The 27,488-nt window shown below is 48.9% G+C and overlaps 1 protein-coding gene and 1 long non-coding RNA gene across 2 annotated transcripts; one reads left to right on the top strand and one right to left on the bottom strand.

Moving 5' to 3' along the window:
- The first annotated feature begins 2,820 nt into the window (after nucleotides 1-2,820).
- On the top strand, nucleotides 2,821-27,488 carry ZCWPW1 (zinc finger CW-type and PWWP domain containing 1). The gene is made up of 16 exons (XM_083376861.1): nucleotides 2,821-2,994; nucleotides 3,887-3,965; nucleotides 4,709-4,766; nucleotides 8,651-8,799; nucleotides 9,141-9,299; nucleotides 12,093-12,209; nucleotides 13,056-13,176; nucleotides 18,240-18,315; nucleotides 18,946-19,050; nucleotides 20,213-20,296; nucleotides 20,585-20,659; nucleotides 23,356-23,431; nucleotides 23,537-23,634; nucleotides 23,878-23,941; nucleotides 26,556-26,696; nucleotides 26,944-27,488. The coding sequence occupies exons 1-16, from the start codon at nucleotides 2,983-2,985 to the stop codon at nucleotides 27,051-27,053; spliced, it is 1,524 nt and encodes a 507-aa protein (XP_083232987.1). The 5' UTR covers nucleotides 2,821-2,982; the 3' UTR covers nucleotides 27,054-27,488.
- On the bottom strand, nucleotides 6,938-8,746 carry LOC310648815. The gene is made up of 2 exons (XR_014494152.1): nucleotides 8,607-8,746; nucleotides 6,938-7,190 (listed from the first exon to the last, which is right to left on the bottom strand). It is a non-coding gene; the product is annotated as an uncharacterized lncRNA (long non-coding RNA).

Here is a 27,488-nt window from a genome sequence, read left to right as displayed (position 1 = left end):
CCTTAGCTGTACTGGTCTTGTTTTTCCCTTATTCTGACATCGCAGAAGGGCAGCCTAAGCGTGTTAAATATCTGTTAGGATTTGTGACCCCTTACCTCCAAGAGAAGTTGGGAGGGCAGTGATGGGAAATGGGCGGGAGAAGGAGAAAGCCAGTCTGCTGACAGAACAACCTTCTCCTTATTTTTCCAATACGTTGGTCAGTCCCAGTTCTCTGTCGATGCAGATGCTACACACTTGGAGATGTACCGCCATATGGTGAAGAGATGGTCTATTAACAGATTTGATTGTGGTTTGACTACATAATTAGATTAGGACGCTGAGCTTGTCGATCAGAAGGTCGGCAGTTTGGCGGGTTGAATCCCGAGTGCCGCGTAGCAGAGTGAGCGCCTGTTACTCGTCCCAGCTTCTGCCAACCTAGCAGTTCGAAAGCACGTAAAAATGCAAGTAGAAAAATAGGGACCGCTCCGGTGGGAAGTTAACGGTGTTCCGTGCGCCTTTGGTGTCCAGTCATGCCGGCCACATGACCACGGAGACGTCCTCGGACAAGCGCTGGCTCTTCGGCTTTGAAACGGAGATGAGCACCGGCCCCTAGAGTCAGAAACGACTAGCACGCGTGTGCGGGGGAACCTTGACCTTTACCTTTACCTAGAGTGAAAGAAAGGGAAATCTTGGGGGATTTAAGCTAGTGGGGTAGCAGGTTCATTTTTTCAAGGTGGCATAGATAACATGCACTTTGCCTTTTCTCCCCATTCCTCCTCTTATTTTTCCCAAAACAGACGTAAAGCAAAACCATTAAGACAGGTTGATGAACAATGACAAGCCAGAGCAAGAAGAACAGTAAGTGACGATCAGTCTGTAGTCCGTTCTTTATGTATTAAAGTAGCTACGTCTCCAGGGCTGCTGCCATGTTTTGCATTACTTCTTCCAACACAGGTTTTTGCATGTTTGCATATTTTTTTTTACTATTTTTACCACTTTTATTAGTTTTAGGGACTTGTGCTCATGCATTATACTTGTTGCCTTGATGTTCCTGGGACAAGCCTTGTGCGGCTTCCCTCTCCATAGTAGTGCTACTACAGGTTGTCCTTGACTTACAACTGTTCATTTAGTTACAAGGGCACTGAAAACAGTGACTTAATGACTATTTTTCATACTTACAACCTTTGCACTCGTGGTCACTTGATCAAAATGCAGACGTTTGGCAACTGACTCGTATTATGACGGTCGCAGTGTCCTGGGGTCATGCGACCCCCCCTTCTGCGACCTTCTGGCAAGCAAAGTCAATTGGAAAGCCAGATTCACTTAACAACCGTGTTGCTAACTTAACAGCTGCGGCGATTCACTTTACAACTATGGCAAGGAAGGTTGTAAAATGGGGCAAAACTCACTTAACAACTGTCTCGCTTAGCAAAGGGAAATGTTGGGCTCCACTGTGGCCGTAAGTCGATTCAAGTGTGGAAGGTTTTGCTTATTCCATTCCTGCTTTGGCAGCGTTAGCTGCTATGGTGACGCTTGTTTTCATTACGCCCAGGTCAGTCACCACGATAGAAACTTGTTCTGTCTTTGTTCTCTAAGACTGGTCGACAGCTTCTTCCAAGTACTGTTCTTTGACTTTCTGTGAGGTCAGAACTGGACTTCTTGATCACCTGCTCCGGTATCATCGTGACCTTGCAGAACTAATCAGGGTGGGAATTATTCATTGCTGCTTACTGCCTTCTGCAACAGCCCAGTGCCCTTGACAGCTGGCTGGGTTGTTTTTACACACAGGTGCAGCCCTAGCGCTATCTTCTTCCTAATAGCTAGCAGGTGAGGAAGGGCCCTGGGTGAGCTCCTTCCCCCCTTCGCTCACACACCCTTGCCGCTTGCTGGAAGACCCACCAACCTCTTTCTTTAACCTGATCCACCATCGGGAGGAAAGCTCAACGCCGCGTGCCACTGCTGCGGCAGAATAGGGGCCGGCAAATTCACGCCGGTGCACCTTTCGGTAGGCTCAATTCAAGAGCCCAATTCCGGCCTCCATTCGCTCTCTCAGAAAAAAAGGCAGCCAGAAGGGGCCTGCCCACACCGGTAGTCCTCAAGGTACAATCACAATTCAGCCCCGAGTTTCCACAGCTAAGCGAGACATTTGTTACGTGAGTTTTGCCCCATTTTACGACCTTTCTGGCCACGGTCACTAAGTGAATCGCTGCAGTTAAATTAGTAACGCAGTTGTTAAGTGAATCTGGCAAAAGGGCTTCATGTGACCCCGGGACACAGCAACGGTCCTAAATACGAGTCAGTTGCCAAGCGTCCAAATTTTGATCTGGTGACCACGGGTCATAAGTCACTTTTTTCCAGTGCTGTCGTAACTTTGAACAGTCGCTAAATGAACTGTTTGAAGTCGGGCATTACCTGTTTGTATGCCCCCTCACCCTACCCAGTGTGTATTCTTGAAGTTAGGGGAAAGAGCTGGTATCTTTTCAGTTTCTAGGTAAAAGTCAGCGCCCTAAGCAAAGAATAACAGGTGGTGAATTGGTCTTCTTTCAAAAACAGAACAAAAACATTTTCTACTGAAAATGGAAATTTGTCTCTTACTACAGTCTCCGAACGAAATAAAAGGAGGAGGTGCCAGGTTATAGACCAAAATAACGATAACAATATTTTAGCCTGTATAAGGTAATCCCCGGTGGATTGTGCTCTGTCTAAGTTAGGATTGCTGCTTTATTGGCTTTTGTCTTAGTGCACTTGTAATATTTATACGCTGCTAATGAAGATGTGGTTTCTCTCATTCCAGAATCCAACAGACTGCCCCAAAGAGTCTTTGCTCCTCCCGTAGTTAAGTCCTACAGCACACCTTTTGGGAAAGGTGAATTGGAGCGTCACGGCAAGGCAGAAGATGGAGTTACCGCCAAATCCATAAATATATTACCAGCACAAAGTAAAAGACAGAACGAGAGGACGTTTAATGTAGGAAAGAAATCTCAGTGCAAGGAGGATTTGGAAATGATTGAGAATGTAGGTGGGATAATGGATTTTGTTTCCTTGAGTGAGATTTCCCAAGCCAGAGTTTCAGAACAGGAAAAATTGCAATACTGGAGTTTCATATCACCAGCTTCTCTTTGAAAAATTAGGATGGGACAATTAATATTTCAATTTTCTTCTTTCTCTGTATTTGATTTATGTATATAAGTTCTTAGCTGGAAAATCACAGGACAATTTACAAAGGCGAAACAATACAGAATTACAAAATGTATAAAACCACAGAACATAACGCCACATAAATGCCTGACATCTGTTAAAATATTTTCTCTTTTGGGGGAGCAACCTGTACTGTGATTGTAAATTAGTTACTTTTGTTTGTGTATCTCTGGAGCATCACACAAATGTTTCCTAGATGTTTTATTTACTTATAGATGAACATTGGGAATTGCAGAGTGTACAGTCAATTGAAGCTTTCTCTTTACTGAAGTTAAATCACTTCAAGCTACACAATGTACTTTAGATTCTTTTCCTCTTTTTTGTGGAAGGAATGGGATGAAAATTCATCTATAAAATATTCAATACTTGCTAGATCAAAACCAAAGACTACTGTGGCACTTTAAAGGACTAGCAAATGTATTTAATGTAAGTCTAGCTGAAATCCAATGCATCTGGAAGGCATGAGTTGGGGAGGCTTGTTTAAAATGTCAAGGCCGAAGATCAGCCCGTTTAATTGTGTTGAAAAACTACAAGGCAAATCCAGAAGTTAGAACACACAAAATAAGTGCCTGAGCTGTATTTTAGGTCCAGAGAAGATTCCGAGCTAAAAATTAAAAACAAAAAACCCCACTCCGGCGCTAGCTAGTTTTTATATTTATCATTTGCTAAATGCAGCTACTTTCACCGATCTCTTTTCATCTTTTCGTAGGAAAAGGGGTGTCTCACCGATGCACAATTTGAGGAAATTGTCCAAAGTGTACTTCAAAAATCTCCCCAAGAATGCACGGGTATGTTGAAACTGGGAGGAGAGAGAGAGAGGGGTGCAAAAATATTAAAAAGCAACTGCTGTTAATGTAAAGATGAAAATTAAATATCTCTTACATTCCACTGAATTTGTCAAGATGATAATAAGATGCTGATTTTGCGTACTGTAACTTGCCAAGTCTTGTCCAGGCTTCTTTTAATCATGGTGGCTGCCTCTCAGTCACGTGATAGCTATTTATTTTCTAATACAGGTAGTCCTCGGCTTAACAACAGTACATTTAGTGACCGAAATTAGAGCGGCACGGAGAAAAGTGACTTCTGACTGTTTTTCACTCTTAGGACCGTTGCAGTGTCCCCACGGTCAGGTGATCACATTTTGTGGCCTTCTGACCTGCAAAGTCATTGGGAAAGCCAGATTCACTTAACAACCTTGTAACTTAACAACTGTAGTGACTTACTGTACAACTGCGGCAAGAAAGGTCACAAAATGGGGCAAACCTCATTGAACAACGGAAATTTGAGGCTCAATTGCGGTTGTAAGCAGAGGACTGCCCGTACTGTACTGATACGCTTTTTACTAGTGAAACGCATCGTGCAGCGCGCAATAACAGCCACTAAATCCAAACAGTCCCTAAACTTTTAATATTAAGCATTAAAAATCCAACAGACTCAGCCTAGTGCTTTCCCCCCTGTTTAAACTGCACATATTTTTCATCTCTGAAACGGCTCACCGGGCTTTATAAAGCTGTTCCCTTATCATTCCTAGAAAAATTTCGGAAGAGGCTCGTTTCGGCAGAGTCTGCGGAAGGCCAGCGTTCGAGAAGGTGAGTAATACCTGTAACTTTCGTAAGTGAAGTGCAATTACCCTGGACGGAAGCTCAGCTTCCTGTATCTTCATGCCCATGTGGTTTTCTTGGCAACAAAGCCGAAATTGTTGTTCCCTTGCCTGCCTTCTGGGTTTTTACCTTCCCTGTCAGCCCATCCTACGGCCCCGTGGGCGGGGGGGGGGGGCTTCCTTCTGATTTCACATCCAAGTACAGAAATAAAAGGCGGCTTTTCAAGATCAGCCAAGGTTGGCTCCTGTGCTGCCATCTGCTGTAGAACTGGTTTGGGGAATGTATTATTTTGACTCCAAACAAAACAAAAATCCTGTTCCTTTTCCTTGAAGCACCTCAAGCATGCCGGCTGTGGGAAGAAAGCGACTTCTGGGCTGTGGATACCCCCCAATCTGCGTTTAACTGCCGCAGACGATAGCAAAGAATTAAAATAGTAGAGTTCTCTGGTGGGAAATAGTAAATGCGGTGCCATCTGCCCTCAAAAAGTACTGAATTTCACGTGATATAAGAAGAGACTGGACAGTCATTGGACTAGGGTCTCCTGGCTGGGCAGGGGGTTGGACTAGAAGGCCCCCCGAGGTCCCTTCCAACTCTTGTTGTCCTCCACTAGAAGCTGATAATTTGATTCCAGGGCAGGAAGTGACCTCCTTTGGCAGAGAGAGAAGGAAAATGGGAGGAAGCAGAAATGAGACAAGTGTGGAATGCTCTTGATCCAGCTTAATAAACCACAGGCCTCCCCAGCCATTTCGCTCTCGCACCCGCCTCTCTCAACCTGCAGTCAGGTCTTGCTCAAGCCATGGGGGCTTCCCACCAAGTGTTTTCACCGGAGGAATGAAAGAACATGTCTTGTTTTTTCCACCCCACTTGAGCCGTTTGCGAATGCCTTTCAGAAAAGGGCAAAAATTAGCTCTTAGCAAGACTTTTTCTTTTTCCATTCATGCATACAAATGAGAAGAAGCTTCAGCTCTCAGGAAGCACCAAGAGCCCCCCTGACCTCTAGCCCAGGGGTCTGCAACCGTGACCACTTCAGCTGGCTGAGGAATTCTGGGAGCTGAAGTCCACAAGTCTTAAAGCGGTCAAGGTTGCAGACCCCTGGGCTAGTCTAGCCCATCACTAGTAACAGGAAAGCCACGCAGCGGTGGCAGATGTGAGCACATCTCCTTGTGGCCTCAGGGTGGCGCCCAAGTACACACAACACAGATGGACGACTTGAGCCACTGAGGGTTTGCAGCCAAGCCCATCCTGGACAACGGGAAAGAAGCTCCGGTCACGGGCAGTTGCTGTTTCTTAATTTTGAATGGGAAAATGATCGCCAGAAGGGTGTTCTTAACTTTTGCCCCACGTGTAATTAATCTCAGTGGGATTCCAGCTAACTTTCCTTTCATAAGGCAAGGTTCAAAATGCTGGAAACCAAGACTGGGGAATATTTCAGTTCAGTTCAGAATAGAACTGGAAGGGCCCTTGGAGGTCTTCTAGTCCAACCCCCTGCTCGAGCAGGAGAACCTATAACCCGTGACACGGGTGCCACAGGTGGCACGCAGAGCCTTCTCTGTGGGCACGCGCACCGTCACCACAGTCCTAGGCCTTCAGCTGGGTTTATAAACCCTTTTTGCTTTAGGCCTCCGCCACCGTGTGCAAAAAAAAAAAAATCAATTTCAACTTCTCGCAGGAAAAAAAATCTCGCAAAGTTGGAATTAATTGATCGAACTTTTTAGTCCCACCCAGTCTGCTGTTACCACCGCAGCCACGCCCACCCAATAGGCCACAACCACCCAATGGACCACACCAACACAATGGGCCATGCCCACCTGGCACCCGACGATACGTAAGTAGGTTTTGGGTTGCAGTTTGGGCACTCGGTCCCTAAAAGGTTTGCCATCAATGCCCTATACCGTCCCAGACCAATGGCTGCCCAGTCTCTTCTTGATGAAGCACCCACAACTTCTGGAGGCAAGTTGTTCCACTGATCAATTGTTCTCGCTGTCAGGAAATTTCTCCCCAGTTCCAGGTTGCTTCTCTCCTTGATTAGTTTCCATCCGTTGTTTCTTGTCTTACCCTCTGGTGCTTTGGAAAATCAGTTGAAACCCCCCCCCCCTCCTTGTGGCAGCCAGTAATAGAACACAGCATGAATGCACAAAAAATCACAAAAACAGCATATAAAACGTGTACGAAAATATAGAACATTAGAGCAATGAACCATTTTAAAAGCACACAGCACGAGTGAGGAATAAAATTATGAATAAAATTAAATTATGTACGAGCAGTTACTGGGGTGGCTAAACCTAGGATCGGATATCTAGATTGTTTAGTCCTTGGCCAGCAGTGCCCTCGAGATGATGTATTTCATGCAGGGATCCAGGGAAGTGTTGTGCTGGTCAAACATCCACAGCAGGTATCATTAAAACTTCCAGGCTAAAAGAATAATAAATAATAATCACATTATGGTTTAGCATGCAGGAACTCAGCTATTGTCCTAGCTTATTGTGTGAACCAGGCCATCAGATTATAATATAATTATTTACAGTATTTCATATGGCACATTAAGTGACTCCCTCTCTCTTTCATAGACTTTTTAAGAAATAAACCTGGCTCCAGAAACATGCATTTCCTTTTTTCCTCAAGCGGGTAGCCGTTCTTTGGACATGGCAGAATCAAGAGCTCAAATGAGGGAGATTTAAGGGAAACCCATACTGTATGTTCAGAGTAGCTTTTATTGAGAAAGGGATTGGCTGTTCTTTCACAGGAAAAATTGAGGACTGGCCCCTTTGTGTGTTTGCTTAGTTATTATATCCATTTTCCTTCCGGATGCCGAGGTTGACCTGCATAGCCCTCTTTTCTCAATCACTCTCAGTAATAATGCCAGAAGGCAGGCTAAGGGGTAGGAATTGACAAAAGTCATATCCAGGGAGTCTCCGTAGGTTGCGTAAAATCTCCCTGGTGTTAATGCACCCTTCAGCCTCTACATCATTTTGCCTCTCCTAATGACGTTGTCAACGCTGCCAACATTGGATGTTCTTGCTTTGACAATATATGGAGATGCAGCCATTTTCCTTAACTTGTGTATTACTCTTAGAGTTAGAATTAGATGATACTGGGGAGGGGAGGAGGAAGAATGTGTATGGGAGTTAGTTGGACGTAACAGTATTGTAGTAGTGTGTGAACCAAGGTTATTGAAGGAAGAGGTGATAAGAAATGTGGGTTGGAGAACTGGAGGGAAAGCCTGCACTTCAAACTAATTGGAGAATGTGATTTATGACTGTTGATTAGAGGAGGGAACTGTGCTTTGATACGATGTGTTCAGGGGAGGGGAATTCAGATTTTGGCTTCGACCGTGTAAGTGCCAGTGCTATGCTACTCGAATAAAGATTCTTTAAGCTAAACAATGCCTCGAAGTTCTTTGAAGAGTTTCATCTGTCGGAACCGTGACAGACGTGTCCGACTCTTGGCGATTCTCAGAGCCAGGCCTTTCCACGTCTTCCGATCTTGCGCGGCTTCTTTGAGTTTTTCTGTGCTCTGGCTGGTGTCGGCTTTGAGGGCGTCCAGCCATCGTGCTCTTTGAAGGCCCGCTCTCCTTTTGCCGCTCTCTCTTCCAAGCACAATTGCTCTGTCCAGTAAATTCCCCCACACGAGATGGGGCAAAGTCAGCGAGGCGCAGTTTCGTGATTCTGCCTTCCAGTGACACGTCTGCCCTTATGCTCTCCCGCTTGTTAGTCGCCTTGTAAGTGCCATAGATCCCAAGATCCTCACTTTCCATCCCCACAGCAGCCAGTAACATCCAGGTGTGGCTTGTTTGGGGTTTTTTTGCAAGAAGGTCTGTTTTTCACCCACCTTGCCGAGGGGGGATCCACCATGTGCTTGTGTGGTTTTCTCAGGGAGACGCCGGAGGCATTCCTGCCTGCAGAGAGGAACGGCTCGCGGAAGGAAACCGGAGGGAGGCCTTCAGAAGTGGGACGGAAAGAACAGCAAGGCAAAATGAGGAAGCAAAGCAGATTGGGTGTCAGTCGGGGTGAAAAAAAGCCAAGTACGTTTTCCATCAAAACACAAAGCCAACCGCACTGTGTTGCAAGCTTCTGCTGGCAGGGAAAGGGTCCTGTGTGAGTGTGGCTTTGTTGTTGGCCAGAGTTTGTCGGTGTGGATGGAAGGGTGGGCAGGGAAAGCAAGCAGAGTGAGCGGGGCCAAATTGATATCTACGTTATTTCCAGGGTTTCAAAACAGGCTGCTAAGGCTCGCCGTTTCCTCTTCCAGTCCAACGGTGCTGTTGTTGCTCCCACAACGCTCCTCTGCTGTTTTTATAGAGAAAACAACTACACACACACACACACACACACGGCAAAATACTTATTTTTCTTTGTCTCCTGGCAGATGAGAAAGCGGCAGCAAACAATGTAGGGTGTAAGGCAAACCGGAAAAGAGAACCCAAGAAAGCCGCGCAAGGCGGCGACGCCCAAGACGTCATGGACCCAGAGGAAGCGCCGGAGGAGGAGGAGGAGGAGGAGGCGGCCGGAGGAAGTGGCAGCGGCCGTGAGCTGAACTCTGCCTCTCTTGCAGGAGGGCTCTTTGGGGAGGACGGACAAAGGGGTGCTGAGCAGATGCCGCCAGCAGCGTCTGGCAGCCAGGCTGGGTTTCTGCTCTGCGGTTTCGTACTTCTGCAAAAGCCCACCAGAACGGGAAATGAGCCAGCCGGCTGCTGGGGCAGATCCACTCACCTGCCATCCCGTAAACCAGCTCCCTGAACCACGGTTTCCAGGAGGGCCTGGGTTCAAACCGCTCATTAACCGAAATTCTCAGGCGCCTTCCCCTTCCTTAGCATTCCTCTGCTGGGCAGAAGGCTCTGTGCCTTGGTGGTTTAGCAGCCTTCCTACCTTCCGTTGCAAACCAAACGCTGGTGTCTTTCGAAAAGGACCAGACTCCAAACCACTTCCAGCCCGTAGATAATAATAATGTTGGAAGGGACCTTGGAGGTCATCTAGTCTAACCCCCTGCTCAGGCAGGAAACCCTAGACCATTTCAGGCAAATGGCTGTCCAGTCTCTTCTTAAAAACTTCCAGGGTTGGAACATTCACAACTTCTGGAGGCAGCTTGTTCCACTGGTTAATTGTTCCAACTGTCAGGAAGTTTCTCCTTAGTTCCAGGTTGCTTCTCTCCTTGATGAGTTTCCATCCGTTGCTTCTTGTCCTGCCTTCAGGTGCTTTGGAGAAGAGCTTGACTCCCTCTTCTTTGGAGCAGCCCTTGAGATATCGGAACGCTGCTATCCTGTCACCCCTCGCCCTTCTCTTCATTAAACTACACATACCCAATTCCAGTTCCCTATATGTTTTAGCCTCCAGCCCCCTAATCATCTTTGTTGCTCTTCTTCTCTGGGGCAGTGGAATATACCGGTGGGATTTCTGCACCCTCTGAGAGTGAGCGGGAGGATGGACCCACAGCCTTGTCCTCTGTGTTTAAGGTTGCCAGTATTGACCACAGGCTGTCTTGAAGCTGATCTGGAGGGAATAAGAACAGTGGCAGTGCAGAAGGGACCGCGGCATGACCACCGCAGGCGTAAAGAAACTAATGCCACGCCAGGAAAGAATGAAGGGAGGGAGGAGAGGAAGGAAAAGACAGAAAGAGAGGGAGGGAGGGATGGAGAGAGAGAGAGAGAGAAAGAGGAAAAAGGGAGGGAGGAGAGGAGAGGAAGGAAGAACAAAGGAAAGAAAGAAGGAAGACGTGAAAGAAGTGGGAGAAACTAGAGTGAAAGTAGAACGTATAGCTTCTCTTTGAAAAGAGACAAGACAATTACAGTAATTAATCTCTCCGCAGGAAGAACGAAAGTGGAAAGAGGAGAAAGCTGCTTGGGGAGAGGGAACATTGTTGTCACAGAAGAGTGGGGAGTTTCGCCTCATAGGAAGCATAAGAAGGATGCTTCGTAGAACAGAACCTCCGGCTGAGGGGGGGGGGAAAATAGACACACGTGTAAATAAAGCAACCTGCCAGAGTGAGGAAGAGGAGGGACACGCAGCGCTTAACAGGGAGGTTGCAGAAAAAATGGTTGCAGAAAATGTCGCGAAAGGGAGCCAAGAACGGTTAAGAAGAAAAAGCGCAGGGCAATTTTGGTGGAAACTTTAAAAAAAAAGTCTTGACGGGAGGTGAACGACCACCGTGGCAAGAAAGTTCGTAAAAATGGGGCCAAACTGGCTTAACCAACATCTCAGTTAAGGGAAATTTTGGGTCGTAAGTCAAGGACGACCTGTGTTTTGACCGACTGGCCAAAACCAAGGGCTGCGGAGGGGAAGGGCTGAGGGGAAGGGAAGGCCAAGAAAGTTGTGCTTCGTCAGTGTGCTTGCCGGCTCCCTCCCGCTCTCCCGGCCTCGTCCTCTGCGCCATCCGGTCAGCTGGGATCCTTCCTCCCCTCCTTTCTTGAGGTGCTGAGAGGAAGCCATGGCTCCTCTGGCCAGGAAGGTGGGGCGTTCTTGGTTAACATGCTCCTCCGCTGACTGAAAGACAGGAGGGATGCATGTGCGTCCGTGTGTGTGTGTGTGTGTGCAGTTGTGAGGAAGGGCCCTTAATGCAGTGTGGCCGCATCCTCTTCCCCCCACTGTGCAGCCTAGGCTGCTGCCTCTTTGAGGAAATGCTACACGGTCCATAGAAAAGAATCACAAAACTATAGTGAGAAAAATACATTAAAATCGGGATATAGGTAGTCCCCAACTTGCGACCGCAACGGAGCCCAAAATTTCTGTTGCTGACCAAGACCGTCGTTAAGTGAATTTTGCCCCCCCCCCCATTTTACCACCTTTCTTGCCACCGTTGTTAGGTGAATCGCTGCAGTTGTTAAGTTAGCAAGAAGGTTGTTCAGTGAATCTGGCTTCCCCCATTGACTTCGCTTGTCAGAAGCTTGCAAAACATGCGACCCCACCCTGGCACAAGCACATGCCAGTTGCTAAGCATCTCAGTTTTGATTACTGCAACGGCCGTAAGTGTGAGAAACGCTCACCAGTCCCTTTTTTTCCGTGCTGTTGTAACCTCGGAGGATCACTAAATGAGCTTGTAAGTCGAGGACTACCTGTATTTGGGCAGCTTTACAAAGCTGAAGTTTGCTGGGGCCTGTTTTCCCTGTTGGGAAGAGAAACTGTTGGATCCTCTGGCCTAACCTCCTGCCCAGTGCAGGAATCTTATTATTATTATTGCAACACACACGTACGCCCCCCCCACAACCGGGGGGGCCCCTCTGGCCCCAATTCCAGCAAAGGGAAGTTTTCTTCCTGTGTTGAGCAGCTGTCTGGCACTTCCATTCCTTTCCTGGTGGCCAATTTCCCGCTGCTTTTCTGCTCCCAGGCTGCTGTACCGCTTGGGTCCAGTGTTCTTACCCCAGCTGTGAGAAGTGGCGGCGACTCGGCAGCCACGTGGATCCCTCAGCCCTGCCGGAGGACTGGTCCTGTAGCCAGAATCCAGGTAGGGGAGAAGGGAAGACGTGGAAGACGTGGAAGACGTGGAAGGGAAGAGTGGGGGCTGGTGGACTGGGGAGGGGGGGGGACGGGGCGGCTTCCTTTCCTTCAATTAAGTGAAAGCGTTTCCTGCTGAGTATCTCCCGATCGTGGACAAGCAGGGACCAGTGGAACGACTCGCCTCCAGAAGTTGTGGGTGCTCCAACACTGGAGGTTTTTAAGGAGAGACTGGACGGCCGCTTGTCTGGGATGGTCTAGGCCTGGGGTAGGCAACCTGGGCTCTTTTATGACTGGTGGACTTCAACTCCCAGAATTCCTGGGCCAGCAATGGCTCAGCTTGGAAACTGTCCCTTTCCCCTCAGCATGGCTGGCTTAGGAATTCTGGGAGTTGAAGTCCACCAGTCATAAAAAAGAGCCAAGGTTGCCTACCCCTGGTATAGTAGGGTTTCCTGCTTGAGTAGGGGTGGGGGGCTGGACTAGAAGACCTCCCAGGTCCCTTCCAACTTGTTATTCTGTTAACTCCAGAGCGAAAGGGGAAAGTCCATCCATTTACACAAATTGAGCTGGTTTTTGGTGGCAAGGGCCAGCTGACCTTGTCAAGCTAATCACGGCTGGACCCGATTAGAACTGGGATGGGGGACCACAAGGAAATCCCAGGGCTATAGGTCCCGCCTAGGAAATCGGGAAGGAAAACAGGGCAGGAAGAGGTCCACCTTGGTGTGTAGGTCCTTCCTTTCTGTATTACTGCCAGTAAAACTGCACCGATGTGTCCCTGGAATCCCTCCTAGGAGCTGAGCTCAGAAGAAGGGAGTCCTTTGAGCGGTTTCAGTGGCGTATTTATTTCCTCTTGCAGATCTTCAGTACAACAGCTGCAGTGTTCCTGAGGAGGACTGGTCGGGCTCCGAAAACGAAGTGGTCTACGCCATTTATTTCCCGGGGTCCATCGTGTGGGCCAAGCAATATGGATACCCCTGGTAGGCAAAAAATAACCAGATTAAAACGGTCCATCCCCGACCCCAACTTAGTCTGGTGTCCTAAACGCCATCGATTTAGATTAAATAACAGGATAGCAGAGTTGAAGGGACCTGGGAGGTCTTCTAGTCCAACCCCCCCACTCCAGGCAGGAGACCCTCGACCATTTCAGACAAATGGTTGTTCGCTCTCTTCTTGAAAACCTCCAGTGATGGAGCACCTAGAACTTCTGGAGGCCAGTTGTTCCACTGGTTAATTGTCCTCACCATCAGGGAATTCCTCCTTAGTTCTGGGTGGCTTCTCTCCTTGATGAGTTTCCATCCGTTGCTTCTTCTCCTGCCTTCTGGTGCTTCGGTGAATAGGTTGTCCCCCCTCCTCTTCTTTGTGGCAGCCCCTCAAGTATTGGAAGACTGCTATCAAGTCGCCCCTATTCCTTCTTTCTGTTAAACTAGACATGCCCAATTCCTAAATTCAGAAGTCATTCCAAAGCCCAAATCCAGAAAGAGAGGATGTATACACCCAGGGGGACTTTTGTAAATTAAGGCAACAGAGGTGTTATGTGCGTCTCTTGGTCACGTGAGGGTACAAACGCTGCATTCAGAAGTGCTTCCCTGTTTCCATATGGGGGGGGGGAACCTGGTTAGACAGAGCACGGAAGGACCCGCGGCACATCCAGGCTGAGTTTTTCCAAGGCATTCTACTTTAATTGTGCCACTGCTGCCTCCAGTCACACAACTCACAAATTCACCTCCCAGCCGCCCTCTTAATGCTCTTGTTCAAACATTTTGGCGTGTGGGAGTTTCTATGACAAACATTCCAAGGGAATTGTGGTTTCTCCGCAGTGCTGAATGCAGCCTCTTACAGCCTCTTTTTCTACAGATGGCGAGCCCGCCTGGGCAACAGCCTTATTTATGTAAGCCGTGGAGGTTTGTTTCGGCCTTCTCAAATTGACCAGGCTCTCTTGGCCAAATTGGGCTGTGGAATTGACCAGGGCATAGGTAAAGCACCAAGGTACCGTCAGGATAGGATGGAAAAATGCCCCTGGATTAGCGAGGAGAAAGAATTCCGATCTTTTTTTCTTTCCTTTTTTGAAGACCATATTTTATTTTTTTAATTTTATTTTAATTCCATTTATATCCCGCCCTTCTCCGAAGACTCAGGGCGGCTTACAAGCTTAGCAGTAGCCTTCATTCTATGTATATGCCTGCTTATTAGGGCTTTCACACACACACACCCAAGCGGCATTATTACAAAGTCAGCTTAATTGCCCCCAACAATCTGGGTCCTCATATCAGATCTACCGGCATGGAGAAGTTACGGCCCTAATCTGAGGAATTTTTGCCCTTTTGAAATCAGCAGCCACTGGAACCCGCAGCTTTTTTCATCCCTCTTTTTTCTCTCTCACACTTGGATGGCCTCTGTGTGTGTGTGTGTGTGTGTGTGTGTGTGTGTGATGTGCATGCTGCACCATCCTTGTGCTTTGGGACGTTACTGTCCTTCCCCGTGCAGGGAGGAGAGGCTGCCTCGCGTCATCCACAGCTGTAAGAAACAGTCTCGGCCCAAGTCTGGCAGCTTCCTAAAAAGCCACCTGACCTTGAATCGGGGGCGGTTCAAAACGCCCCAACGGTCTCTGGCCTCCACGGTCTGCCGTCCCTCCTGCAGACGGAGAGCCCGGCAGCCAGGTTTTTGCAGCGCCCTTGCCAAGGCAGCAGCTGCGGTTCTTCTGGCGGGAGAACTAGCCAGAAATGGGGCTTCTGACCCACGCAAAGGGGGAATGGCCGAGAAGTGCTTGTCCCCTTTCTCTTGCAGATGTCTGCCATCTATCTGGATTTTATGAAAGAACTCTCTGCGCTCTGGCGCTTTGATTCTTAAGTCCCTCATACTGAGGAGGGCTCCTGAGCAAAGCCAGCTCACGTTTTATGGCAGAACTGGCTCCTGTAATGGCACCAGAGGAGCAGCTTAGGTTAACTTTTCTGGAAATTCCAACTTAGCATTAACATTTTCACCTTTAAGGTTTTAGCGCCGTCGACTTGGCTTTCCTCCAGTTTTCTCAAAGGTGATCCCCCCCACATCTATTTGTTGTTGTTAGCTGCGAAGTCGTGTCCGACCCATCGCGACCCTATGGACAACATTCCTCCAGGCCTTCCTGTCCTCTAACATCTATTTAGTCAAGTTCTATTCCCCCCCCCCCCGAAAGTTTTTTCCTATGGTAGCACTTCCTGGTCCAAGCTCAGGTAGTCCTCCTCTTATGATCACAACTGAGCCCAAACTTTCTGTTGTTAAACAGGACAGTTGTTCAGTGAATTTGTCCCATTTCACGACCAGTTGTTAAGTAGATAAATGAATCTGGCTTCCCCATTGACTCTGCTTGTTGGGAGGTCACGAAGGGGGGGTCACGTGACCCCTGGACACTCATAAATACAAACCGATTGCCAAGCGTTCGAATTCTGTTCACGTGGCCCTGGGGACGCTGCGACGCTTGTAAGTGTGAAAAACACTCATAAGTCCCTTTTTTCAGTGCTGTTGTAACTTTGAACACTCGCTAAATGAACTGTTGTAAGTCAAGGACTAGCTGCAATAAGGATCTTGGCCAAGAAAATATAACTCTACAATAAACCCATGGTTTATTTTAGTCCTACCAGCCATATTTGTTGAAGTTCATCCTTCTAGGTGGTTTCCTGTCAGCCACAGACTCAGGAATTCTGGGAGTTGAAGTCCACGAGTCATAAAAGAGCCAAGGTCCCCCACCCCTGGACTAGGCAAAGGGGGTCTTTTAGGTTGAAACAATCTGTACCTGTACAGGCAGCCCCCAACCCTATGACCACAATTAAGCCCAAAATTTCTGTTGCTAAGTGAAACATTTGATAAGTGAATTTTGCCCATTCTATGACCTTTCTTGCCACAGTTGCTAAGTGAATCACTGCAGTTATTAATTTAGTAAATTGGTTGTTAAGTCAATCTGGCTTCCCCGTTGATTTTGCTTGTCAGGAGGTCACAAAAGGGGATCATGTGACACCCCCCGGGATGCGGCAGCTGGGTATGTCTGGTTTAATGAGAAGGAGGACCAGAGGTGACATCATAGCAGCATTCCAGTATTCAAGGGGCTGCCCCAAAGAAGAGCGGGGGAGGGTTTCCACCTATTCTCCAAAGCCCCTGAAGGCAGGACAAGAAGCAACGGATGGAAACTGACCAAGGAGAGAAGCAACCTGGAACTAAGGAGAAATTCCCTGACAGTCAGAACAATTAACCAGTGGAACAACCTGCCTCCAGAGGTGGTGAATGCTCCAACACTGGAGGTTTTTAAGAAGAGACTGGACAGCCATTTGTCTGAAATGGGATAGGGTTTCCTGCCTGAGCAGGGGGTTAGAATAGGAATAGGAATAATAGGAATAGAATAGAATAGAATAGAATAGAATAGAATAGAATAGAATAGAATAGAATAGAATAGAATAGAATAGAATAGAATAGAATAGAATAGAATAGAAGCTGGAAGGGACCCTAGAGGTCTTCTACTCCAGCCCCCCACTCAAGCAGGAGAACTTCCACCATTCCAGACAAGTGACTGTCCAGTCTCTTCTTAAAAATCTCCAGTGATGGAGCACCCACAACTTCTGGTGGCAAGCTGTTCCACTGGGTAGAAGACCACCAAAGTCTTTCCAACTCTTTTTTTTTTTGGTATTCTCTGTCATAAATATGAGTCAGTTGCCAAAGACCTGGATTTTGATCAGGTGATCGTGGGGATGCTGCAATGGTTATAAATGTGAAAGACAGCCATAAGTCACTTTTTTCCAGTCCATTTTAACTTTGAACAGTCACTCAATGAACGAGGATTATACCTGTATTAGATATTTTTCTTAAAAAAGATCAAGATCATGTTGTTTGAAGCTCTCCTCGTCCCGCTCACTCCTCCTTCCCCTTTCCCTGAGGCCAGCAGGGGTCCCCGAGTGTTTCACGGGGCCGAGGAGGTTTCAACCTGGTTCTCGCTGGCGCCAGTGGGGAAGAGATGGGGGTGTAAGGTGCTGCAACAAAGCTGCGATTGTGGCGCACCACAAAAAGCGACCAAGGGACGAAACCGTGGTTTGCAGAAATGTTTTCCAGAGTCTTTGTGACTCTACGGACGCCCTTGTGCGACACAACTTGACCGGCCTGCTGGATTTAATTCACGTTCTGGCTTCGTGTGCTAGATCAAGCTCACCAAACAGGCTGGATTTGCACAACAGACTGAGCAGCCACAACAGAAACAAACGTAACCAAGGGGAACGCTAAGCTCTGCCTGTCGGAGAGATGCATCTGCTGGCTGCTTAATCGGGCCCAGTCGAGTGTTTTGTATAAACACAGCCTGCATTTGACTTTCTCTCTCTCTCTCTCTCAGCGCTTTTAAAAAGTCGATGAAATGGTAGGGCAGACCTCTGACTCCAGGCTTGCTCTTCTTCATCCTTACACGCGGTGCTCCACTTACGACCACAACTCAGCCCAAATTTCTGTCGCAAAGCGAGAGAGCTGCTAGGCGAACTTTGCCCCATTTTACAACCTTTCTTGCAGTGAATCACTGCAGTCGTTAGTAACGCGGTTGTTAAGTGAATCTGGCTTCCCCGTTTACGTGACCCTGGGACAGTGCGACCGTCATAAGTATGGGCCAATTGCCAAGCATCTGAGTTTTGATCACATGACCACGGGGATGCCGCAACAGCCGCAAGTGTAAAAATGGTTGTAGGTCACTTTTTTCAGGACACTAACTTCGAGCGGTCACTAAACGAACCATTGTCAGTTGAGGACTGCCTGCAGTTAGCTTTGCTATGCACAGTGCGGTTGTGTGTCTGGTGCAGAAGCCAGAATTGCGTTCTCTTCTCCATTGCCCTCTCCTCCAAGAAGGGAGTCATGTTTAAGAGGCAATTATTAATTAAGGTGAAATTTTCACATTGGGCTTTCAAGATTTCTCAGAGAAGGATTAAAGGAAGAACAACCTTTCTTCGTTAGAAGAATGAATTCAATTAATTAACTAAAACTTGACCAGGGACCCCCGTAGCTCATTGTTCTCTGCTCTCCTTCCTGACTCTGTTTTTAGGTGGCCAGGGATCATAGAAGCCGACCCTGACATCGAAGAGTACTTCCTGTTTTCTTCCCAGGCAGACTCACTTCCTGTTAAGTATATTGTGTCTACTTGCCACGTTTTTGTGTATCTATGTACCCCACCCATGTGGTCACCCATTATAATCAGACCTCGCAGGAGAGGCGTTTGGGATAGTGGGAACTCCTCGAAAAAGGGGAAGCCGGCAGCCCAGCTGCAAACAGTCGGGATGAATTAAAAAAATGGAAGACGGCCAGAGGCCAATAAAATTGCCCCCCAAAGCAAAGGGAGGAGGGGGTGCCAGACAACTGCCCCTCTTCTCCAAAGGGTGGGAAGGAGTTGCAAAGAACACCCCCAATTGGGGACAGGCAAGCAGTGTCTCAGAAGTTGATCTAGCGTAGAGATTGCAGAGGAAGGGATTACCGGTACAAGAGAGTAAACAGGCCATAATGGGTATACCTATTAAAAGGTATAGGTATAGTCCCAGGGAATTCTGGGAGTTGAAGTCCACGAGTCATAAAAGAGCCAAGGTTGCCTACTCCTGATCTGGGGAATTAGACTTGCTAGCCAAGATGGGCCTTTCCAGTGCTTCTCCTATGGTTTTCCTTGCAAAGGCCGTCGTATCTTTGCCTCTCGTGCTTCGCTTCTGCTGCAGGCGGCTTCTCCCCACACTGGCCACTGACCTTCTCTCCTTCTTGCTTAGTCCAAGTACCACGTGACCTTCTTCGGCCACTCCGTGACCCGCGCCTGGATCTCTGCCTCCCAGCTGAAGAACTACGGTGAAGCACTTGGGGAAGGAAGCACCTTGGTAAGAGGAGGGCCTTTGAGGGTTTCTTTGCCAAGCGGGCCACAAAAATCCAAGGCTTTTGTCGTGTGTGTGTGTGTGTGCGTGTGTGTGTGTGTGTGTGTGTGAGAGAGAGAGAGAGAGAGAGAGAGAGAGAGAGAGAGAGGTATCACCACCCACGTGCCGAAGTGACAGAGCTTGTGTCTGCTTTCCTTGTGTGTCTCTCAATGAGCCTCCCGTGTCCAGATGATTCGGGACACAGATCTGTAGCAGGTTGCAAAGGAGTGTGTGTGTGTGTGTGTGTGTGTGTGTGTGTGTGTGTGTGTGTGACAGTGTGTGTGTGATTCCAAATCAATGTGTGTGTGTGTGTGTGTGTGTGTGTCTCCAAACTTAGCAGCTTTAAAACTTGTGGACTGCATGGTTGGCTGAGGAATTCTGGGAGTCGGAGCCCACAAGCCTCAAAGTTGCCGACTTTGGAGACCCCTGCTCTAAGCAAATTGTTTTGATGAAGGTACAGGGGGTCCTCGACTTACGACAGTTCATTTCGTGACCGTTTGAAGTTACAACGGCACTGAAAAAAGGGACTTGTGACCATCTTTAAAAACCTACGTCCACCGCAGCAGTCGTTAAGTGACTACGACGGTTGTTAAGTGAATCTGGCCTCCCCCTTGACACTGCTTGTCAGAAGGCCGCAAAGGGGAAAATGGCGGGACCCCTCTGGGATGCTGCGACCGTCACAGATATCAGCCAGTGTCCAAGAGTCTGGATTCTGATCCTGCCTCTGTGGGGACGGTGCAACAGACGTAAGTGTGAAAAACTTGTCATAGGTCCCTTTTTCCAGCGCCCTCGTCACTTCGAACGGTTATAAATTAAGATCGGCGCCCACTCCTCCTCCCAGCCACTCTTCTCTCAGGAGCGTCCTTTTTTCACAACAGCCACAAAATCCCAAACTTTCTCCCCAGGGGGAAAACCTGCCTGACCCCTAAGGCAAACTCGCCAGCTGTGTGAAAAGGGGGGGCCCGGCAAAGAGGCTTCTGTTCCCATTCTTCCAGACCACCTCATTTCCAGGGCTGAAAAACAACAAGGGACGGAAGGGGAAACCGAAGGAAGGATGACGGTTTAGCATCCTCCCGTAGTAACCCTTTCGCGACAAATGGGCAGCTCTGATTTTCAGCCTCTGTTCCAGGCCAAGCTCAGGAGTAAAAGTGAGAAGAAGGACCTCAAAGCGGCTCTGGAGATGGCGAAAGAAGCAGAACGAATCAGCATTCAGGTGGGCCCGGATTCTGGTTACAAAGCTTGCGGTCGCAAAAGTTGCAATTTTTTCCCTGGAATAACCGTCGTCATATATTCTCAACGCTTTTGTTCGGGCTCTAGGCCAGGAGTCTCCAAATCTGGCCACTTTGTGGCCTTCAATTCCCTCTCGTGGGGGGAATTCTGGGAGTTAAGCCCACAACTCGTAAAGTGGCCACCCCAGATCTACACACTGAACTGCCACAACATTTCAATCCACCTGATTCTAGTTGTCCCTTGTACTTTTTTTTTTCCTTTTTCCCCTTAGGGACCCGGCGTGTTAGAACTGGCTCCACTTGCATCAAAACACATCCACAAGCTTCGGCAACCTCTTTTTTTTCCTGTCATTGTCTTCATCACATCTCTTCCCCCCCCTCCCCCTTTCCCAACATTGCCCAAGGGACACCTGAAGATGTGTAATCTCTTTGTCACCTTTTCAGGGAAGAGTAAAACTATTCAGTTTGGGTTATGACAGAACAAGGGGCATTAGGAAAAGAGGGAGGCAGCCTCAAGGTGACAGGCGGCCTCCTCTGACCCACCTGATTCCCCCCCCCCCCCGTGTGCTGCAGCCCTGTGATTGGCAGAGGTTTTTGTTGGTGACAGGCAGACAGGGAGGGCAGCAAAACTGGGAGAAACCCACCAGCTGATTTGTCTATCTTACGTATCATGCTATATACCAGGGCTTTTCAACCTTTTCACCCATTGTGCCGCTTTTAGGATATGGCAACATCCGAGTACCACCGGTCGCCTAGCAAGGTGTCAAAAACTTGATGACCCCTGCCCCCCAAAAAGGGAAAAAAGTGATGCACTACAGGTAGTCCTCGACTTACAACAGTTCGCTTAGTGACTGTTCGAAGTTACAATGGCACTGAAAAAAATGCCCCCCGAGCCACAGCCAAGCGAGACACCCACCTGCCCGCCCGGCGGCGCTCTTCCTCCTGTCCCAGCTTTTCATGGTTGTGAGCATTTCTGTTGAGGATTGGCAGTGGGGGTGGGGTGGGGGGTGTTTGGTTTTTATTCCCCCCCCCCCCCCCGTCTGCTGGGTGGTTGCAGCAGGTTTTGGTCGCTTCACATGGCCCAGGGACACTGTGACCGTCATAAATATGAATCAGTTGCCGAGCATCTGAATGCAAATCACAAGGCCCTGGAGATGCTGCAACATTCCAGCTGATCGCTGCTTCTTCTGGGCTCAGCAGAAGCGCCGGGATCAGTGCTGTTTTCCAGCTGGATCCTGGCGCTGATCCTGGTGCTTCCGCTGAGCCCCGACAGCCCTGCAGCTCCAGCTGTCTCTCGCTCCGGCTTGTGCAGTGCTGCCACTTTCCTAGGATGGTCGCGTACCACCTGCCAGGTGCCAACGTACCACAGGTGGTAGCCGTACCACTGGTTGAAAAGCCCTGCCATGTACAGTATATCTACCTTATCAGAAGAGCATCATCCACAGTGAGTCAGAACACGCACACTAGAAGCCGCAGAGCGATGGTGTGTGACGGGGGGGAGCGAATTTCACGCCAGTCTCGATTTCTGTTAAGAGAGATGGAGACGTTTTTAACTCAGCACTGAGAAAAGGCCCCTTGATTAAACCATCTCCTGACTTCTGCTCATTCGGGCGTCCTCTTCAGGTGCTGTTTGTTAGGATAATCCATTTCTGCTTCACTCCTTATTGCCACGATGTCTGCATTGCTAGTGCAGGCCCAAGCTCCATTTGCAAAATTTTGTCCATTTATTTATATTTCCTATTTCTAAACTGCACTGAATTGAGGAGGCACAGCCGTAAAATGTGGTGCTGTTTGAACCTGCCTTGTTTCAAACAAACACAGACCGATTTTTCCTTTCCTTATCAGAAATCTCTCGTTGGGTATAAGGCAGACAGCCTTGCAAGGCAAGCTGCTAATATTTTAAATAGGAAGGTGATTAACCCTTCTGTGTCACCTGACACGGGGGAGGGGGGGCAAGGGCTATCATTTTCCTCAGGGTTTGGTGGTGATGATGATGATGATAATGCAAAAGGCACCTTTGCTTGGGACAGTTACATCCTGCAAGGATACCTTTGACACCATCAATTACATCTACCTGTCTCAGGTCCTTGGGAAGGACTCGCCGGGTGGGCAAAAATGCCAACTCAGTCAAAATAATATATTAAATTTATATGCCTGTCTGACTTATGGTGGCCCAGCTTTCTCTCCCACAGACGCGTGTTTATATTAATTATTTATATCCCAAGTTTATTAACTTGATCAAGTAACTCCAGGTGGCGAACATTGCTAATATGCGTTTATGCCACACACACACAAAAAGAGTGCAAATGTTTAGTATTTTAAAATAAAACTTATTTGTTCCTCTTACTTCAGCTCAGGCGGGTTCAGCTATGGGGGAATGATGGGTGGATTCAAAAGCAGATAAGGTTCTTGAGGGGAACCTGTGGACTTCAACTCCCAGAATTCCTCAGCCAGCCATGAGGGCTCAGGAATTCTGGGAGTTGAAGTCCACAAGTCTTAAAAGTACCAAGTTTGCAGACCCCTGAGCTAGCTGGCAGTGGTGCATATTAATAAACATGGATAAATTCATCATACATTTGTCAGTGCAAAGGGAAAGTGATTCAGCAAAGGAACAGCCACCGAAGAAATTAAAACTGGTACTTTTTTCCCCTTTTTTCTACAGTATGTAATAGTTTATGAGATTATAGAATAGAATACAAAACTACAAAAGCAAATAGTAGGACACAGTGGGGAGGAAAAAGGGGGGGGGAAAGTGAGGTGGGGGGAGGGAAAAAGAGCAGACTTCCTTTGTTGCAGTAGAAGGAAGCCTTAACATTGAACCTCAACTTTTTACTTTTCCACAATGTTATAAACTAGCCATTTATATAGCAACAAATGAATCTAATCTAATTTTTTTTTAGTCATCAAGTTTTTGACACCTTGCTAAGCACTGGTGGTACTCCAATACTGTCGTGTCCTAAAAGTGGTCCAATCTGTGAAAAGGTTGAAAAGCCCTGTAGTTAACTAGCTTCTCAATGCGGGTCCCTTTGCTCTCTTCCTCTAGGAGAGAATAAGGAGATTCGGCTTCCACAGCCGATTCAAAAACAAAGCATCTCCCAAAGACGACAAAATCCTGAAAGGTAACGGGGAGTGCCACATGGGGTCAGGTGCCGGAAACAGGAAAAGCAGGCTCTCCCCCTACCTTGAGGGAACACGCGTGTTCTCGCTTCCTTCTTGTATTGTAGAGCAGAATAACTCGGCCTCCAGGCCTCCGCTCAAAGGGGCCCCAGAAACAAAAGGTGGGAATAAGAACACGGCAGCCTCCAGCAAGAATCCAGGAAAGGTGAGATTTAACGGGGACCGTGGGATGGCAGCTCAGCACCGATCTAAAAAAAGTGCGGGAGGCCTCAGGGTGCAAACGCTCCTGGTGTCGCGCCCGTTTTCCCTCCCTGCTGCCTGCACACTGGGTTCTTTTTGCAGCAGTAGAAACATTTAGAATCCTTCCATTTTTTTCCCACGGGGTGTCTTTAGGAGGAGGCCATACTGCTTTCTGCTCTTCAGTGAGCAAACAATATTTCTTTTCCAGCTTCTTCACGAAATATCGGCAGTGAAACCCAATGCAAATGTCAAGAACACCGTGGATATGAAAGGTGTGTGTGTGCAATAGTGGCGAAAGCTAAATGTCACGGTTCCGACAGATGAAAGAGCAGACTTCCTTTGTTGTTTTCCTTAAAGGATCTTTATTCGAGAAGCATAGCATCAGCACTAACACGGTGGAAGCCAAAACCGAGTTCCCCTCTCCTGGGCTCATAGTATCAAAGCACAATTCCCTCCCCCAATGAACAGTCCTAAATCACATTCCCCAGTTAGTTTGAAATGCAGGCTTTCCCTCCAGCCCGCCAATTCTTTATCATCTCTTATTTCAATAACCTTGGTTCTCACACTAGGTTTGGTATTGTTATGTCTAGCTAAACTCTCGTGCACATTCCTCCCCACCCCCGCCCCGGCATCTTCTAACTCTAAGAGTAAAACATAAGGAGAAAATGGTTGCACCTCCAACTGTTCTCAAAGCAAAACATTCCACCTTAGCAGCGTTGGCACTCTTATGTTTCACTCTCCCCTATTTTGTCCAATAGCTTCCATGTCGCCCCCTTCCCTTTTTCTATCACCGAAGCCAGGGAGCCTCTGAAGCTCTCCGTTCTGCCTGGGTGTCGAACAGCGGAAGGTCCACAGAACGTCTCCTTAAAAACCTCCAGTCTTGGGGCACCCACAATTTCTGGAGACAAGATGTTCCACTGCTTAATTGTTCTCGCTGCCAGGAAATTCCTCCTCAGTTCTAGCTCGATTCTCCCCTGGATACGTTTTCCATCCACGCATTGCTTCTTCTGCCTTCTTCAGGCGCTTTGGAGAATAGGTGGAGCCCCTCCTCTTTGGGGCAGCCCCTCAAATATTTAGAAGACTGCCATCATGTCACGCCTAGTCCTTCTCTTTGTTAGACTAATAGAATCACAGAGTTGGAAGGGGCCTCGGAGGTCTTCTAGTCCAGCCCCCTGGTCAAGCAGGAGACCCTGTTCCAGTGATGGCGAACCTTTAGCGCCCAAACTGCAACCCAAAACCCACTTATGTATCGTTGGGTGCCGGGTGGGCCTGGCCCATTGGGTGGGCGTGGCCGCGGTGGTAACGGCAGACTGGGTGGGGCTAAAAAGTTCAATCAATCAATTCTAACTTTGCGAGATCTTTTGTTTCCCCGCGAGAAGTTGAAGTTGATTGATTGAACCTTTTTTTTTTCTTTTTGCACACGGTGGCGGAAAGGTTTTATAAAACCCAGGTGAAGGCCTAGGACTGGGGCGACGGTGCGCGTGCCCACAGAGAGGGCTCTGCGTGCCATAGGTTCGCCGCCAGGGCCCTATTCCATTCCAGACTAGCGGCTGTCCAGCCTCTTCTTAAAAAACTCCAGTGATGGAGCGCCCACCACTTCCGGAGGCAGGCTGTTCCCCTGATTCATTTTTTTAACTGTCAGAAAGTTTCTCCTTAGTTCCAGGTTGCTTCTTTGATTAGTTTCCATCTGTGGCTTCTCGTTTTGGAAAATAGGTTGCACCCCCCCCCCGCCCGCTCTTCTTTGTGGCAGCCCCTCCACTACTGGAATCCTGCCATCAGCTCCCCCCTAGCCCTTCTTTTCTCTAGACTGGCCATTCCCAAATCCTGCCAGCCTTCTCCCCGCGTTGGACTAGTTGGGTTGGTCTAGTAGTTAGTCTAAGCTGCCTGCCGGAAGACAGAGGATCTTGAAACAAGCAGAGGTATAATCCTGAAGAGAAGGGTGGGGAGCTCGGCTGGGGGGAGTTTGGGGGCAGCAGATCTTAGCCTGGGCCCACCTCCCCATGCCATTGGGTGTTTTATTTATTTCACGCATTTATATGGCCGCTCATCTCATTCATTAGCTTTGGCTAACAAAGTGAAAACAGCGCAACCCAAATTAAAAACACTATAAAAAAAAGTCCCTCTTTTGTCTAGAAAGGCAAAATATAAATAAATAAAATAAAAAGAGCAGCCAGGAACACAGACAGAAACATTCCCAAAAGGTCCTTCCGTGTATTTCTTGCCTCTCTTGGCGAGAAGGTCATGGTATAAATCCTTCGGGAGATTCCCCTCGTCCCACCAGATTTCTAGCCTTGGGAGAAGTCCTCGAACCAAGCCAGTCACGGCAAGCTAAGAAGCCCCCCCCTCCCCTTGGCCATCCCTGCCCCTCCCCAGCCCTCTGCCCTGTTGCAGCACGGCCAGCCCCTCCCCAAAGGACGAGGTCCAGGCTCTCCCTGGCCTGGTCATTGGCCCCCGTGAGGCTCTTGCCTGCGGCCTCCGGCCGGCTGGGGACCTCCTTGGCGGAAACCTGGTCCAGGCACAGTCAGATGTAGAAGCAGCGTAGAAGATGGAACGGTAGGGCTGGAGGAGACCCTGGAGGTCCTCTAGTCCAACCCCCTCTGCCCGTGACAGCAGATCCGGCAGCCGTCCGGATCCTCTTTGGGCTCGATGGGAGGGATACGCACACGGTCGCAGACAGAAGAGCAGAATGACGGAGCTGGAAGGGGGGGAACCCCAGAGGTCCTCCAGCGCAACCCCCCCTCGTTCAAGCAGGAGACCCTATGTGCCGTCTCAGACTTGGTTTTTACTTCATTTCATTCTCGGGAGAAAAGAATTGTCTTCAGATCCCCCCTGTCCTAACGACAGTGTGTGTGTGTGTGTGTGTGTGTGTGTTTGTATTTCATACAGGGGATAAAAAAACCAAGTTAGGGCCTGAAAGTGCCCCCCCTGTGTCGAAGAAGAGCCGGCGAGAGAGAACTGCCCCCCAAGTGGCAGCTACACCCCGAGGATCTGATCAAGCAACGGGAAAAGAGAGGAGTAGTCAGAAAGGTGAGAGAGAGGATGAATGAATGAATGAATGAACCAAGGAACGAATGAAAACGGACAGCGTCTGCTGTGTGCCCGGCCAAGAAGGGTGCTTGGCAGCCAGTGTTTCCGCGAGTGGGAAGCGTCTCCCAGTCCAGCAGCAGGGCCTGGAGGGTGGTGGGGTCCATCTGGCGTGGGGAGGAGGGCGGGCCTGGCCCTCTTTGCTCCGGCAGACTCTCACTGGCCTCTGGGCTCCTCCTTTGTGCCACAGGGCCAGGCGCCTCGGGCCAGGCGCCCCTGTTCCTGCAGCGGCAGCAGCAGCCCAGCCGACTCCGCCGCCTCTCGCTAGCCCAGCCGGAAAGACGGCCTGAACAGGTCTGAGGGCTCCCCAGAAGCTCGGCCAGAGGGAATGAAGGAAGCCCTGGGGGAGAGGAGGAGGAGGAGGGTGGCTCTCCCAAGGACTCCCCTCTGGCCTCCTTTGGAGAACGGTGCCGCAGCCGTCCGAGCACCGCATCACGGCAGCCTGGCGAAGGAGGAGGCCGTCTGTGCTTTTCCTTTTGGAGTCCGGCTGTCTTGGGAAGCCGGGGACGGCTGGCATTTCAACGGGTTGCGAAACGAGAAACGAACCGCTGGAAGCTGAGCCGCCAACCAGGCAGAAGTCTGAGCCCGGAGAGAGAAAGGCCCCGTCTGAGGGGCTCGACCGGCACCTCCTTGTTGGCCGAGATCCGGCGCTGCCCGAGGGGGCTCTGCTCCTCCCGCCCATCGCTTCCTTCCAGTCCGCAGCCGAGCTCCATTAAAAGCCAGTTTTCCATTTAA

Source organism: Vipera ursinii, assembly GCF_947247035.1.
Source record: "Vipera ursinii genome assembly, chromosome: Z".
NCBI classification, from domain to species: domain Eukaryota; kingdom Metazoa; phylum Chordata; class Lepidosauria; order Squamata; family Viperidae; genus Vipera; species Vipera ursinii.
This window is presented reverse-complemented; position numbering and strand designations above follow the sequence as displayed.

Bases quoted from the DNA above. Each gene is read 5' to 3' on its own strand.
- ZCWPW1 (XM_083376861.1), top strand. The intron at 20,297-20,584 runs GTGGGCCCGGAT...TTTTCCCCTTAG, and splicing joins CAGAACGAATCAGCATTCAG to GGACCCGGCGTGTTAGAACT. The intron at 23,942-26,555 runs GTGTGTGTGTGC...TATTTCATACAG, and splicing joins GAACACCGTGGATATGAAAG to GGGATAAAAAAACCAAGTTA.